Source organism: Eulemur rufifrons, chromosome 6 (assembly GCF_041146395.1).
Source record: "Eulemur rufifrons isolate Redbay chromosome 6, OSU_ERuf_1, whole genome shotgun sequence".
In the NCBI taxonomy this organism is placed as follows: domain Eukaryota; kingdom Metazoa; phylum Chordata; class Mammalia; order Primates; family Lemuridae; genus Eulemur; species Eulemur rufifrons.
In genome coordinates, this window is record NC_090988.1 from 16541529 (window position 1) to 16557669 (window position 16141).

The window sequence follows — 16141 nt, forward strand, 5'->3', positions numbered from 1 at the left end:
CAAGAGAAAAGCATAACAAATGTATTCATAGTTTTATGGTACATGAGAACTTTCAGAATGAGAACCCAAAGATACAGAGAAAACTGTCCCTTTTACGCTTAGATTAGATGAAGAGCACACAACCTTGTAGAAATGTAATCAGACCAAAAGGATATGAGCTAATGGAAATTGACTGTGTGGGGAAACTTACCAAGGTCTGTCTGTTCAGATTCTTCTTGGCCTCTCTCTTGTAGCATTTCTTCCTCCAGGGAAGGGGCAGGACTCCTCTGGAACAAAGGTCTTAATTTCTATTTTTTTGTTTGTTTTTTGTTTTTTGAGACAAGAGTCTCACTCTGTTGCCGGGGCTAGAGTGCCGTGGCGTCAGCCTAGCTCACAGCAACCTCAAACTCCTGGGCTCAAGTGATCCTCCTGCCTTAGCCTCCCAAGTAGCTGGGACTACAGGCATGTGCCACCATGCCCAGCTAATTTTTTTCTCTATATATTTTTAGTTGTCCATATAATTTCTTTCTATTTTTCAGTAGAGATGGGGTTTCGCTCTTGCTCAGGCTGGTCTTGAACTCCTGAGCTCAAATGATCCTCCCGCCTCGGCCTCCCAGAGTGCTAGGATTACAGGCGTGAGCCACCATGCCCAGCCGAAGGGCTTAATTTCTTTAAGGCCAGCTGTTACACAGAAGGGCAGGAGGCTTTATGGCTGGCCTTTCAGATATTTGTGATTCTAGTTGATATGACCTACCTTGGGGAAAAGGGATTCTGGTTTCTATGGCTTGCCTTGGGGGAGAATGAGGGGCGAGAGATACGAGGGCAGGGCAAGGTCAGACAGAGACTTTGCTTCTGAGGCCTTCATTTTGGGGTATCGTTTTCTGAACCTCAATAGATGTTTTTCCCATGCACGATTTCTTAACATCATGCATTGATCATTTGGAAAATGGTGGTTCACTGAATTATGCAGGCCTTCCAAATGTTAATGCATTTCATTACACAATACCAAAAAATTCTGTCTGGTAATATCACCACTGGTCCCACTGGAAAAGTGTTAAAATCGTGGGAAGTTGTTAAACTCAAATTTTATTATTGATAACAAACACCATCAGTCATTTTCCTTGAAATGACTCGATTACTTTGTTCATTCTGGCAAAAATATCTGACAAATACTCAGGACTAGATAGCCATAGCGTGTCTTTCTGTCATTCTTTCAAGTGAAAATGATGTTCCATGAGAGAAGAGGCTAGCTCAGTTCCCAACGCAAACAACTGCATAAGTGCTTTTCTTTGAGGCAAGCATCATACATCCACAAACAACAGTAGTATATTAGGCATAATTCATATGTCATCACATGAAATACTACAAAGATATGTACTCAAGGGTTGAGAATTAACAAAATTAATGACTTTTCCTGCTTCATCAAGGATCATTAAGTGAAATTGGCTTTTTTTTTTTTACTTTGAGTGTGTGGTGGTGAAGAATACAGTGATTACTAATAGGGTTGGGTGCCACTCCTGCCTTGATTCATGCTAAGGATGAGCAGCTTAATCCCCCACTGCTTTTACACCATCATTGCAGATGTCAACATGCTAAAAAAATGCAAATTATGACTCTATATTATTATGAAGATAGTTTTGACTTCCTGGCCCCCTAAAGAGACCCCCATGGGTATGAAGATCACATCTTGAGAAACCACCTTCATCCAACCAGAGTTTGAGCTGATTTGATTGGACTGCAGCCTTTATGAAGGTTTATATTAATATATTTCATGTTAACCTTATTCCTAGGGTATAGTTTCTCAGGGGTCATCCTGACTTAAAGCCTGGGCTATTTCTCAGAATGCCTTCTCCTTGGCCTTGAACTCTGATGGTTGTTTCCTCAGTTCTGGGAGATTTCTGAAAGTTCTGCTGAGCTTCTCTGCCTCTCAGCAACTTCTTTTGAACAGGCAGTTGCCTTGGTAATGCCCTATTATACCAAATGTTGGGCTCAACTCTCAGGGCTTCTCTTCACTTTGGGGTCTTGACCCCTGTGGTAGATTGATTGCAAAAAAATGGTTGCAATTCTTCATATACAATTTTTGCAATGTGATTTTTACAACTGCTTCCGACAAGAGATGGAGTCTACTTCCCTACCCCTTGAATCTTGGTTGGTCTTGTGGCTTGCTTTGGCCAGTAGAAGACAACAGAAGCAATGACGTACCATTTCTGGAGCTGGGCCTCAGGGGTCTTGCTTGTTTCAGTTCTTTCTCAGACCTTTGCCATGGGAATGAACCTAGGTTACTCTACAGGAGTATGTAAAACCACGTGGAGCAGAGGGGTCGTCTCACCTGGGCCCATCGTAGACCAGCCGGCTGCCAGGCAACCTGACTGCACACACATCAGCTGAGCCCGGCTTGGATAAGAAGAGCTGGCCTCAGCTGCCGTATGGATTTGTGAGCCATAATTAAATGCTTATTATTGTTTTATTTTATTTTTTTCTTCCTTCTCCTCCTCTCGTCCTCCTCCCTTATTATTGTTTTGAATGAGTAAGTTTTGGAGTCATTTTGTTATACTGTAATATAACTGCAAAAGCTCATTAATAACTTGCTGCTTTGGTAGCTCTCTGATACCTTCAAATACTTGTTTTATATTTTGACTAGCTTTTCTTTTCTTTCTTTCTTTCTTTCTTTTTTTTTTTTTTGAGACAGAGTCTCACTCTGTTACCCAGGCTAGAGTGCCGTGGCGTCAGCCTAGCTCACAGCAACCTCAGACTCCTGGGCTCAAGCGATCCTCCTGCCTCAGCCTCCCGAGTAGCTGGGACTACAGGCATGTGCCACCATGCCCGGCTAATTTTTTCTACATATTTTTAGTTGTCCAGATAATTTCTTTCTATTTTTAGTAGAGACAGGGGTCTCGCTCTTGCTCAGGCTGGTCTCGAACTCCTGAGCTCAAACAATCCGCCCGCCTTGGCCTCCCAGAGTGCTAGGATTACAGGCGTGAGCCACCGCGCCCGGCATAGCTTTTCTATTTGTTACTGGCAAGAGGGTTGGTCTGAAACAAGCTAGTCTGATATTACTAGAAGAAAAATGTTTGGTGACTTTCTTCATATTTTCATGAATCCTCCTTTATCTTTCTGAGATATTAATATGTTGATTTTAACTTCTTAGCCCACCAATCTGCCTTGTCTATTATAGGCGGTTCAATTTGTCTTTATCTTATAATGATTTCTTTCTGGAGATGTCTAGACTTTCCCCCCTTGAGCTCATATTCCCCTGGGGGTATTTGCCACCTCGGCTGGTAGACTTGCGAGGAAGGGCTAAAACCCAGGTTCCTAGCATGTGCCTCTCCTGTTGAACTAGGTTTGTGTTTGGAAAAGGGGTATGAGATGTGGAGTAGAGATTTTTCTGATGTTAAAATCCTCCAAGGAAGCAGGGCTCTCATCTTGTGAGCTCCCTCCCACACTTAGAAACACTTTGTCTTTCAGGTTTTGTGGTAGTGTAGTAAATGCTAGGATCCAGCCAGTCTGCCTATACCTGTTGTAAAAGTGGAAAGCTCAGTAGGTGCTCACGCTTGGGTGGAGAAAGATTTCTCACACAGAGATTGGTATATATAAAAGTAAAACGTTTATTTATTTTCCTGAGAAAGAAAGAAGGAAAGAAAGAGGGAGATAGAGAAAGAGAAAGAGAGAGAAAAGAAAGGAGTGGCCACAGCACATGGAGGAAGGAAGGAAGTGCCGGCTGCAAGGCCAAATGGCTTGGCATCTGTAAAGGGTAAACGTGGGTTTACCTTTCAGCAGATTGATAACAGAAGCAGCTGCAAAGCTGTTGTAGATGTTCTTTATTTTTTTCTCTGTAAAGCTGACTGTATGAAAGTCCTTGGAATCTGGTTCTAGCAGGAACTGAGGCAGAGAGTTGGAGTGGGTAGCTTGCATCCCTATTGTCTGCTTAGGGCTCTTCACGGCTGAAAAAATGAAACTCTTAGAGATGATGAGTTAGGCCACAGGTGGTTTTTTGTTGTTCTTTTGGGTTTTTGTTTTGTTTTGTTTTTGAAACAGAGTCTTGCTCTGTTGTCCTGGCTAGAGTGCAGCGGCATCTCATAGCTCATTGCAACCTCAGCCTCCTGGGCTCAGGCAATCCTCCTACCTCAGCCTCACAAGTAGCTGGGACTAGAGGTGAACACCGATGCCCAGCTAGTTTTTTTCTCTTCAATAGAGACAGAGTCTTGCTCTTATTCAGGCTGGTCTGAAACTCCTGACCTTAAGCAATCCACCTGCCTCAGCCTCCCAGAGTGCTAGCATTACAGGTATAAGCCACCACACCTGGCTACAGATGTTTTAAGTAAACAACAAAGGGGTTAGTTGTGAGTTTTTCCTTCAAAGGGACAATTATATGTTGTGAGTTTACTTCCCTTACTTTCCATTTGATAGTTTATTTTCCTGTTATATAGGTTATTAGTAAGGCCACGTTTCACCTATGTCCCAACCTGTTGATGTTCAGTTGGCTGCTGTTTTCTGCCCTTAAATAGTAACAAGGGCAAGCAATGGGTTGTCCGAGGTAATGCTGAGAGACAGTGAGTTGCAGACCTAAAAACTCTTTCCTGCCCTATCTCCAATTCACAGTGCATGGCTCCCTGCCACTCTGGGCTGCCTTCTACCACCCTCCGCCCCTACTCTAACACACCTGTTTTCCATTACCTGTTTTCTAGGAGTGCCTCCATGTTTTGATGTTAATTTGACAGGCTCATCACCCTCTTTCCTACTTCTGACTCTGGACTTGGGTTGGAGCTGGAAGCCAGCAGCCCATGCTATTTACATCTTGTCAGAATTATCTGTGTTACTATTATTTTTTATTATTTATTTAACAGATAAATGTAGACTTCCCAAAAGAAGGCCTCAAAAATTGGTTTAAGACTCAGAGTTGTTCCTCTTCACAGAAATTTTTAGTAAAAGGTGAAAGATTTATATGATCTGAAGAGAAACCAGAGTATGATTATTATTGTTTTTTAGTGTGGTCAAATGTACTGTGCTTTTCTTTGGTGATTTCTTCAGTTGTTTTTAAATTGGAAAGTATTTTCTCATCCAGAGACAATTTAGTGGTTTTCCTTTTATTCTTTTCTTTCTTTCTTTTTTTTTTTTTTTGAGATATAGTCTTGCTCTGTTGCTTATGGGTAGAGTGCAGTGGCATCGTCATAGCTCACTGCAACCTCAATCTCCTGGGCCAAATGATCCTACTGCCTCAGTCTCCCAAGTAACTGGGACTACAGGTACTCTACGACGCCTGGCTAATTTTTTATTTTTAGTAGAGATGGGGGTCTCCATCTTGCTCAGGCTGGTCTCAAACACCGAGCTCAAGTAATCCTCTCACCTCAGCCTCCTGGAGTGCTAAGATTATAAGCATGAGCCACCGTGCCCAGCCTGTACAATATGTTTGAGTTTTAAGCTAAGTGTCCTTATAAAATTAAAAAAGTTAAAAAAATTTAAAAGTTTATAAAGTAAAAAAGTAAGCTAAGTTTAACTTATTAGTAAACAAAGAAAACTCTTTTTATAGATTTAGTGTACCTAAGTGTACAGTGTTTATAAAGTACTGCGCAGTAACGTCCTAGGCCTTCACATCCACTCCCCACTCACTCATTGACTCACTCAGAGCAACTTCCAGTCCTGCAAGCTCCATTCATGGTAATTGCCCCACCTAGATGGACCTTATTAAAAAATCTTTTATCTTGTATTTTTACTCTTTTTTATGTTTACACATGTTTAGATCACAAATACATAACCATTATGTTCCAATTGCCTACAATATTCAGTACAGTAACATGCTGTACAGGTTTGCAGCCTGGGAGCAATACCACATAGCCTAGGTGTGTAGTGGGCTGGGCCACCTAGGTTTGTGTAAGTGCACTCCAGGATGTTCGCACAAAGAAGAAATTATGTAACAGCCCATTTCTCAGAATGTATCCCCATCATTAAGCTATGCATGATTATACATTGAATACAAAAAATCCATGAATCGTCACTGATACTAATCTTTTTTTAAGGGGAATGGTGAGGGGAACAAGATCTTTACAGAAGAATGCCAACTAGTAAATATAGAAGGAATGATAGAATGAGAAAAGTCCCCATTTTGCAACCACTGTATTAATAAATGGTTCAGGCAAGAATCATCAATGAATTCTAAAACCTTTGAGTGAAAGATTGTTGGCACGGGATATTTACAAAGTGTTAAAATATCATGCCATAGGTTACTTACTAATTACAAAGAGGAAAAAGTACCTTTACAGTATAGAAGTAAGGTGGAGGCCGGGCACGGTGGCTCATGCGTGTAATCCTAGCACTCTGGGAGGCTGAGGTGGGCGGATCATTTGAGCTCAGGAGTTTGAGACCAGCCTGAGCAAGAGCAAGACCCCATCTCTACTAAAAATAGAAAGAAATTAGCTGGACTACTAAAAATATATATAGAAAAAAATAGCCTGGCATGGTGGCACATACCTGTAGTCCCAGCTACTCGGGAGGCTGAGGCAGGAGAATCACTTAGTCCAGGGGTCTGAGGTTGCTGTGAGCTAGGCTGACGCCATGGCACTCTAGCCCGGCCAACAGAGTGAGACTCTGTCTCAAAAAAAAAAAAAAAAAAAAAGAAGTAAGGTGGACACCATTTTAAGCATAAGATCAAACTTATCACATGCCTCCTGGGATACTGAGCAGGACATAGCATCATTTACATAATATTTCTGCCCAAATTTTTTAACCTGATCTTTATCATTGCAAGAACAATCAGACAAATCCATATTGAGGGACATTCTGCAAAACAACTGACCTGAATCTTGAAAAATATTAAAGTAACCAAAAAGATTTTAAAACCAGATTATAAGAAAACAAAGAGTTATGATAGCTACATGAAATGTATAATCCTTGATTGGATTCTGGATTTTAAAAAAGGTCTAAAAGACGTCTTTGGAAAAATTGGAGACATTTAAATATGGACTATACGTTAGCAAATACATTTCTTTTAGCATGATAATTGTATTGTGATTATATAGGAGAACATCCTTCTTGGGGCAATACAGGCAGAAATATATAGGAGTGAAGTTTTATGATGTCTGCAACTAACTTTTGGATGGTTCAATAACAAAAACAAATACAATTGTATATTTATACAGAGAGATTAGGCAAACATGACAAAATGCTAACATTTGTTCAGAGCTGAAGAGTATTTTTGCAACTTTTCTGTAGGTTTGAATATTTCTAAAATAAAATGATAGGACTGTTAATCTGTGTGGTGGTTACAGACGCGTTAAAAGTAAAAATTCAATGTTAAAAAATCATTGAGGTTTATAACTAATTTATCACAACCAGTTACAGATTCCTTTGTTCCTTCTCCACTCCCACTGCTCCGCTTGACCAGTCTTAAAAAAAAAAAAAAAAGAAGAAAAAAATCATTGAGCTGTACATTTAAGATTCTTACGCTTTTTTTTTTTTTTTTTTTGAGACAGAGTCTCACTCTGTTGCCCAGGCTAGAGTGAGTGCCGTGGCGTCAGCCTAGCTCACAGCAACCTCAAACTCCTGGGCTCAAGCAATTCTTCTGCCTCAGCCTCCCGAGTAGCTGGGACTACAGGCATGCGCCACCATGCCCGGCTAATTTTTTCTATATATATTTTTAGCTGTCCATATAATTTCTTTCTATTTTTAGTAGAGATGGGGTCTCGCTCTTGCTCAGGCTGGTCTCGAACTCCTGAGCTCAAACGATCCGCCCACCTTGGCCTCCCAGAGTGCTAGGATTACGGGCGTGAGCCACCGCGCCCGGCCTCATACGCTTTTTGTACTTTATTGTGTGTGTGTTAAACCTTACAAATAAAAGGGGAGGAAGGGGACTTAATGGCTTACCACTCCCATAACAGCAGGGACTCTTTGTCCTGGTTTGCTTTTGGAGAAACTTACCTGGTCCTCTGACCCACCTCGCTGAAAGCACAGTGGCTGGTACACACGAGACTCCTGCGCAGTAGATACCTGTTGAATTAATTAAAGTTCAGCAGCCACACTGTCGTCTCATTTTATCTCATCTTCACTTGCTCCCTTCCCTAGTGTAAAACATCTTTGCTTTCAATTTTGGAACATTTACAATTCCTTCAGCCATTCTTCCCTGGGATCAGCGAAAGCCGTTGTTGTTAACTCTTATCTAAATTTTCTGAGCTCTTATCTAAATCATCTGTTGAGTCCTACCAGAGAACTATGACGTTGGTAAGAAACTGGAGCTCACAGAGATTACCCAAGGTCACACTGTTAGCACGTAATGGGTCCAGGATTAGAATTTGAGGTTTACTCCGGGCCCCGTTCTTTAAACACTCTGGCTATATTGGTTTATCTCTGTCCCCCAATAGTCTGACCACAGTTAAATTTTCAAATTGTGCTTACTGAGGACTGCATTAATTTCTCACAGAAAATACTCTGTTCTTTTATTATGAGACTTTTTCCAGACTGTGAGCACCTCGGGAACAACTATGACGTCAGTATTCCGTGTGTGTTAGTAGAAGGCACTCACTAAAAATTGGTTTGTTGAATGCACCCAGTAAGGAGTGGACATGCCGCGTCCAGCCCCTAAGGGGCGCTGTCATCGTCCGAGGAGCCGCGCGACCCGCAAGATTTAAGACTACATCTCTGGGGGGCGGGACTCCGCTCGCGGGCGCCAGAAGCAGCAGGCGGAGACCCCGCCCCCACCCTCGCGCATGCGCAGCGCCCGCCGGTTTGTTCCGCCCCGCCCCAGTCGGGCTCCCGCCTCGGTTCAGGTAGGGGGAGGTTTGCGGGGTAGGGGCTTCACCTAGGGCGGGGCTGGAGTGGGAGTGTCAGGTCTTGGGGCTCCATTGTCCGCGAACCCCACCTTCTGATACAACCTGGAGCCGTTCCTGCAGCTGCAGGGGGGCAATTCCTGGGTCTGGGGGCCACCGAGGCGCTGCCCGTGACCAGCACATGCCACCTCCTTTATGTCGCTCCAGCCCTGTGGTCTCTGCACCTCTGCAGCTTCTAAACCCCTGCCCGTCGTGCTTCCCAGCCCCGGAGTCGGGTGTCCTGGGTAGCTTGAGGACACAGGGGCTGGGCAGGTGCCAAGATCCCAAGCCCGCCGCCTCTACCCCCTCCCGCCGCCCGATGCTACCCTGCTAGCCTGAGCCTCTGGGTGCCAGAAGCCAATGGCCTCCGGGAGACTACGTGCGGTCGCCTGCTCCACTTGAGCCTACGCTTTCTGCTTCAGTTGCTTTCCCAATTGAGCGGAAAAGCCGGGGGCATGTTGCCGGGGCCCTGGGAAGCTGGACGGTTCGGCACTGCAGCCCGAAGCCCGCCTGTGCACTTTCCCGCCCACAGGCCGCCCAGTCGCTCTGGCTGCGGCCCCTGTCAACGTCCCCCAGGTTGGACACCAGACCTTGCGGCCCCCAGCCGGCCAGATGGAAGCCCAGACTGACGTCGCAGGGTAATGGGGACCCAGAGGCAGCTCTGTGTGGCCCCATCGGGACCTCAGCCCTTAATGGGGCTTTCTGTGTGACATTGTGGGACCCGAAAGGGAGGTGGTTCCCCCTAGCTTACAATTCTGCCACTATAAGAAACAGTTATATTCATTGTGTGCTGAGCATTGGGAGTTACAGGGGTGAGGTCAGCTCTAGAAGGCTTTTAAGTGGGGTGGTTGGAGTATTGTCTAATTGAGTGGGGGGCTGTGTATGTAGAAACTAACATAGTACAAAGTGCAGTGCCTGGCAACCAGTAAGCTCTTAATAAACCTTCCATGAATGAATGAGAAGGTTTGGTAACTGAGGGAGCAGGGCTTGAGAGGGCAGCTCTGCTCATCCCACCCCTGCCTCCCCTGGGCTCATGCAGACAAAAGTAATTAGGTTGAGGCTTTAATCACAGCTAGTTCGCAGGGCGGACCTGGAAGAGGAGGGAAAAGCAGAAATCCTGGGGACATCGGGTGCTGGCCTTGCTCATAGGCCTGCCTCCCTCTGAGACCCCTTCCACACCCCCAGTTTGGCTCTCAGTAATCTCCTGTTTTCTTGTCTCCCTCAGGACACTGGGTTCCCTAGGAGCCGCCCCAGGCTTAATGATTGTCCAGAAGGTGGCTATAAAGGGAGCCTGGGAGGCTGGGTGGAGGAGGGAACGGAGGAAAACCTAACTCAGCAGATCTGGACGCTGTGAGAGCCGCAAGCAAGAACTGTGGGTTGGAGACTCTGTGTTCCAGCTCATAGGGCCTGCTTTTTTCTACCATGGCGGCCCAAGGCTATGGCTATTACCGGGCTGTGATCTTCTCGGCCATGTTTGGGGGCTACAGCCTGTACTACTTCAACCGCAAGACTTTCTCCTTTGTCATGCCATTATTGGTGGAAGAGATCTCTCTGGACAAGGATGATTTGGGTAAGCCCTGGAAGGGCAGGGTAATGGGCCAAGGGACACAAAACCAAGAGGACACATTGGGTGTTTATGCTGTGTGTTGTGTACAGGTGTGGAGTGTGTGTGGAGTGTCTACACAGCAGAGGCCGGGGGTCAGTCTGCATGTGCAGGGTGAAGAGGCTCTGAGATGCATGTACATGGGCGTGTGCAGGTGAAGGCTAACAAAGGCTGCTTATCTGATGTGTGTGTGCGCCCTCAGAAGCAGTTTATTCTGAGTGTGTTTGGGTGGGTTCTGAGCATGGTTTTCACACCTGTGTGAGTGCACACTGAGGCGTGAGTGTTGGCTTCTGACATTGTGACTACTGGGGACTGGGAAGTTGGCACAGTGACTTCATGTCTCCTGGCATGCTACTCTTCAGGAAAGACAAGGTCCCTGACTCCCAATCCTGAACGCTTCGCCCCATGTTCAGAGGTGGGGCAACAGAACTGCTAGAAGCCTTGGATTGGCACCCAGGATGAGGTGGGAAATCAGGCATATGCAAATCCTAGGGAGGGGAGCTGCCATGTCCTGCTCCCTTCTTGTCCCCCGACAGCTGCAGCTGAGAAGTCATCAGCCTGGGGCCAGTGCTGATGGTGAGGCAGGAGAGGTAGCAGGCGTAACAGGGCCCCATGAATGTCAGGATTGCCATTGCAGGCTCTTCCTCTTCCTCTGGGAAGGAACCTGACTCAACCTGCCAGGCACCCCTACACATCTGACCCCATGCCTTCCTCTACCCCTCCTGTGCTTTTGCGCTGGCCCTCAGTCCCCAAGTGTCCTGTTCCCTGCTCCCCTGTCCTGCAGGGCTCATCACCAGCAGCCAGTCGGCAGCCTATGCCATCAGCAAGTTTGTGAGCGGGGTGCTGTCCGACCAGATGAGTGCTCGCTGGCTCTTCTCTTCTGGGCTGCTCCTGGTTGGCCTGGTCAACATAGTCTTTTCCTGGAGCTCCACCGTACCTGTCTTTGCTGCTCTCTGGTTCCTTAATGGCCTGGCCCAGGGTCTGGGCTGGCCCCCATGTGGGAAGGTCTTGCGGAAGGTGAGTGCTTTCAAAGAGCCTGTTTGGACTGGCACAGACTAGGCGATGGATGCCTAGTGAGCATGTGGGAGCACCCCTTCTTAACCGCCACCTCCACCCCCAACTCATAGCAGGTTCCTCAGGAGTTCCCGGTCAGCTCCTATTGCTTGTCAAGATATTTTAGGAGTCTGAGAGTGGTGGGATCAGGTGGCAGAAGAGGGAATTGCCCTGCCAAGTAGAAGCGCCCTCTCATCCCTGTAATGTGATCTTCTGGGTCTGCTTCACCTGATCCCCACCCTCACCATGACATGGGCTCTAGGCTGAGTACCTACTTTGTCCCCCCCCACCCCACAGTGGTTTGAGCCATCTCAGTTTGGCACTTGGTGGGCCATCCTGTCAACCAGCATGAACCTGGCTGGAGGGCTGGGCCCTATCCTGGCAACCATCCTCGCCCAGAGCTACAGCTGGCGCAGTACGCTGGCCCTGTCTGGGGCACTGTGTGTGGCTGTCTCCTTCCTCTGTCTCCTGCTCATCCACAATGAACCTGCTGATGTTGGACTCCGCAATCTGGACCCCACCCCCTCGAAGAGCAAGAAGGGTGAGCCCCCACCTAAGTCGACCACGGGGGCACCTTCATTCATCATTCACTGGGCAGAGTTTTGCTGAGGGCTAGATGTATGCCTGGTTCTGTGCTAGCCAGTGGATGTAGGGGAAGGAAGGGGGAGGGCAGGAGGGGAGTAAACAAAACTCCATCCCAAGAGGCAGTTAAGTACCAGACAAGTGGCAGGGTCAAGTGTTGTGACTCATGTTATATCCCACAACAGCATAGACTTCCCTGTCCTGGATAGCGTCCTCGGCTTAAGTGGCACTTGGGTGCCCTCCACCCTGGCCCTCAGTTTCTCTTTCATTCATTGAGGCTTGCAGCAGAGTGGGGGAGAGGAGAGCAGTGGGGTGAGGGGATACTCTTCATGCTGATCCTGGCTGTGCTGATGAACTCTGCCCCCGTGGCTGGTTAATGAATGGTGGGGGCTCAGGTGGGGGCAGGGCAGCAAGGGCAGAGCCTGAGGACTGGCCTCTTCCCATCTCCAGGCTCCATGAAGGATGAGAGCACCCTACGGGAGCTGCTGCTGTCCCCCTACCTGTGGGTGCTCTCCACTGGCTACCTTGTAGTGTTTGGAGTAAAGACCTGCTGTACTGACTGGGGCCAGTTCTTCCTTATCCAGGAGAAAGGACAGTCAGCCCTTGTGGGTAAGATGAGTGTTGGGACAGGGTGGGCATAAGGAGCAGGAAGGAACCAGTGCAGGGGATGGGAAAGTCAGGCTTTATCCCTTTAGGGAGAAAGGCTGCTTCCGTTTATCTAACTCTTTATTCTTCCCTGAGGCCAGGCACTACTCAGGCCAGTCACCCTTGGGGAGGCTGTACCTCTCTGGGTTTAAGCCACTGTGGGACAACCCCAAAGTGTAATACCCTTCCATCCTTCCCTTCCCTCTTCCCACCACAACTCCCCACCGCAGGTAGCTCCTACATGAGTGCCCTGGAGGTTGGGGGCCTTGTAGGCAGCATCGCAGCTGGCTACCTGTCAGACCGGGCCATGGCAAAGGTGAGTGGGCAGAAGGGACAGGAAGGAGAAGGGTCCCTTGAATCTTCCCAGCATGGCTGGACAGGCACTGGAGAGATGGGAGACCTGGGGCACAGGCAGGTTGGCATGTGCTGGTTTAGACAGGGTGAGGTGGGTATGATTCCAGGCTATTCTTAGCTTTCCTGGGGATGGGAAGGTGAGGCTCTTGCGGGAAGAGGTTTAAGTGATGTCAAGGAGAGCCGGGATTCCTCTCAGCCTAGCTATAGCCTTCTCCACAGCCCCAGGAAAACTGGGGCAGGAACAGACTGGGTGCAGCTCCCCAGCACGTGTCCCAGGCCTGCCCCAGGGTGGAGGAAGGGATGTTGTGGAGTTTGGCCTCAGAACATAATGGGCAGGTCCCAGGGCCTCCCAGAGCTGCCCAGAGCCAAGATCTGTGGTGGGGTTGCCAAAGACCTGTCAGCAGAGGCCCTAATGTGTCAGAGTCCAGGGGTGGGGGTTCTCTGCCCTGTTCTGAGGGCCTGACATTGCTGGGACTATCTCCATAGGCAGGGCTGTCCATCTACGGGAACCCTCGCCATGGCCTGCTGCTGTTCATGATGGCTGGCATGACAGTGTCCATGTACCTCTTCCGGGTAACGGTGACCAGTGACTCCCCCAAGGTAATTAAGGAGGGCCTGGCCAGCAGCAGAGCACAGGAGAGAAAGCATGGGCCACTGACTCCCTCTCCCTGGCTCCAGCCCGGCCCAGCCCTTTCTCTGCCTCTCACATTTCCCTTTTCAGTTGCTTGTACTGTGGTTCCTCTCCTGTTTCTCGGTTCTCCTCCTCCACTCTAGGCCTGGTTTTCTTCTCTTCCCTGTGCTCCTCTAGGATGTTGCTTTCTGGACTCCAGCTCTTCACCCTCTTGCTGAGCTCACAGGCTTTACGGAGCATGAGGTGCCTTAAAGATATCTCTGGTTTTTCTCCTGGTCTGTCTCACCTTTGTCCTGCCCCCTCTGCCTGGCCCCCAGGCAGGCCAGCTTGCATAAATTCTGAGGATAGCACTAACTCAGAAGACTTCTGTGCTTCATTCCCTCGCCCACCTAGGCCCTTGGGTTGGCTCAGTGTGGAATCTACTACTGTGGCCCCATGTTTTCAGTTTTATTGGCGAGTTGGGTGAGGAAGGCCACTTACTGTCCTTCTACTACTATTGTTTGTTCCTGGGGACCAAGCATTGTTCTCTCCTCTGGCAGGGGTGGGTAGGTAGATAGGCTTTCTGACTCTGAATGCCACTCCACACTGCTTTTGCAGCTTTGGATCCTGGTGCTGGGAGCTGTGTTTGGTTTCTCCTCTTATGGTCCCATTGCCTTGTTTGGAGTCATAGCCAATGAGAGTGCCCCTCCCAACTTGTGTGGCACCTCCCATGCCATTGTGGGACTTATGGCCAATGGTAAGTGATACCTTCTAGAATGTCTGCCTCACTCCCACTTGTGCCTTGCACATAGGCCAGAGCAAGCACCACTGGCTCTAGCCTCAAAACGGCTCAGGCTCTTCCCCTTCTCCCTCACAGTGGGCGGCTTTCTTGCTGGGCTGCCCTTCAGCACCATTGCCAAGCATTACAGCTGGAGCACAGCCTTCTGGGTTGCTGAAGTGATTTGTGCAGCCAGCACGGCTGCCTTCTTCCTCCTGCGAAACATCCGCACCAAGATGGGTCGAGTGCCCAAGAAGGCTGAGTGAAGAGTGAGGCTCTGGAGTACCGTCCCACCTGGCCATCCCCCTGCACACTGTGGGGGAAGGGAGGGGGCTGCTCAGCTAGCACTGAACCTTCAACTTTCCCTCTCTGCACCTTTTCCCTTGCCCAGGTGGTGCTGGAAGTTAGCAGTGGCTAATGAGGTCCCAGCTCCCCATCCTATGCTCTATTTAAAAGATAACTTTTGTCCTTGGACTCCATTAGCTCCTATTTCCTGCCTTTAGACAAACAGGAAACTTCTACAGTCAGGGAGCCTCCTGTACCCTTTTTCCTTTCCTGGGCCCTGTCCTGCCCCATCCTGCCCCATCCTACCCCATCCCCACCTGAGGTGAGGCTGTCCCTGCAGTTACAAGACACTAATGGCCCGTGACTTCTGCTCTGCCCTAAGTCCTCTCAGCAGTGGGCAATTGCTATTGCCAATACCTCAGACTCCAGGGGAAGAGAGGAGGCCATTACTCGAATACCCTGGGCACAGCTGGGGGGCATGGGTGGGAGGGAAAGATGACTTGTTATAAAAGATTAAAACTAGATTTGATACTAAACACTGTCCGTGATCCATTCTTTCAAAGGGCTACTATAAGCCAGAGACAGCTTTCTTGGGAAATACTGCAAGAGCTGCTCTTTCGGCCGGGCGCGGTGGCTCACGCCTGTAATCCTAGCACTCTGGGAGGCCGAGGCGGGTGGATCGCTCAAGGTCAGGAGTTCGAAACCAGCCTGAGCAAGAGCGAGACCCCGTCTCTACTAAAAATAGAAAGAAATTATATAGACAACTAAAAATATATATATAGAAAAATTAGCCGGGCATAGTGGCGTATGCCTGTAGTCCCAGCTACTCGGGAGGCTGAGGCAGGAGGATCGCTTGAGCCCAGGAGTTTGAGGTTGCTGTGAGCTAGGCTGACACCACGGCACTCACTCTACCCTGGGCAACAAAGTGAGACTCTGTCTCAAAAAAAAAAAAAAAAAAAAAAAAAGAGCTGCTCTTTCTACCCCAAAAGGAAGAGACTTCATTGGGATGGGAAAGCTAAAGTGTAGACAGACTTTTTTAAGTTCATGCCTTCTCTGTCTTCAACTGAACACTGTATCGTTGAATGATCATTTTAGAGATAAAGCTATTGGGTTCTGGGCAGGTTAAATAACTTGATGGAGGGAGGCAGTGTAACAGTGGTTCGATGAATGTATAGTCAGAAAGCCTGGGTTCAAACTCAGGCTGTCAGTAACCAGCATGAAGACTTTGAAGCAGACAGTTTGCACCTTGCTAAATCTTAAGCTAAAGCTTGACCCCTCTGGGGTTAAGGTAAAGATTAAGTGAGATAAAGCAGTAAAGCCTGGCTCTAAGTGCTTGATAAATGTTCCATCACCACCACCCCACCCCCACCCCCACCCCCTGCCAAGGCCCCAGGAAATCAGCAGCAATTCTGGGACCAGACATTCAAAGTCTTATGTTCATTTATTTTTTTATTTTA

At 48.0% G+C, this 16141-nt stretch overlaps 1 protein-coding gene and 1 non-coding gene across 4 annotated transcripts; one reads left to right on the plus strand and one right to left on the minus strand.

Moving 5' to 3' along the window:
* Positions 1-4832: 4832 nt before the first annotated feature.
* On the minus strand, positions 4833-4946 carry LOC138385503 (U5 spliceosomal RNA). Its single transcript, XR_011233738.1, has one exon. It is a non-coding gene; the product is annotated as a U5 spliceosomal RNA (small nuclear RNA).
* Positions 4947-8762: 3816 nt separating this feature from the next.
* SLC37A4 (solute carrier family 37 member 4) lies at positions 8763-15214 on the plus strand. 3 transcript variants are annotated; one of them, XM_069470801.1, is made up of 9 exons: positions 8763-10344; positions 11162-11394; positions 11728-11971; positions 12463-12621; positions 12888-12973; positions 13498-13611; positions 13820-13885; positions 14240-14378; positions 14499-15214. In XM_069470801.1, the coding sequence occupies exons 1-9, from the start codon at positions 10197-10199 to the stop codon at positions 14663-14665; spliced, it is 1356 nt and encodes a 451-aa protein (XP_069326902.1). In that variant the 5' UTR covers positions 8763-10196; the 3' UTR covers positions 14666-15214. The 3 variants fall into 3 exon arrangements, with proteins under 3 accessions (XP_069326902.1, XP_069326904.1, XP_069326903.1); XM_069470802.1 differs by lacking the exon at positions 13820-13885 and having other exon boundaries at positions 8766-10344; XM_069470803.1 differs by lacking the exons at positions 12463-12621; positions 13820-13885 and having other exon boundaries at positions 8765-10344.
* The last annotated feature ends 927 nt before the right edge of the window (positions 15215-16141 follow it).

What these genes read in the sequence shown, in the direction of transcription:
- SLC37A4 (XM_069470801.1), top strand. Translation starts at nt 10,197, where the DNA reads ATGGCGGCCCAAGGCTATGGCTATTACCGGGCTGTGATCTTCTCGGCC. An exon ending in CAGACCGGGCCATGGCAAAG is followed by an intron (nt 12,974 to 13,497) that starts GTGAGTGGGCAG and finishes CTATCTCCATAG; the next exon opens with GCAGGGCTGTCCATCTACGG. An exon ending in TGACCAGTGACTCCCCCAAG is followed by an intron (nt 13,612 to 13,819) that starts GTAATTAAGGAG and finishes GTGCTCCTCTAG; the next exon opens with GATGTTGCTTTCTGGACTCC.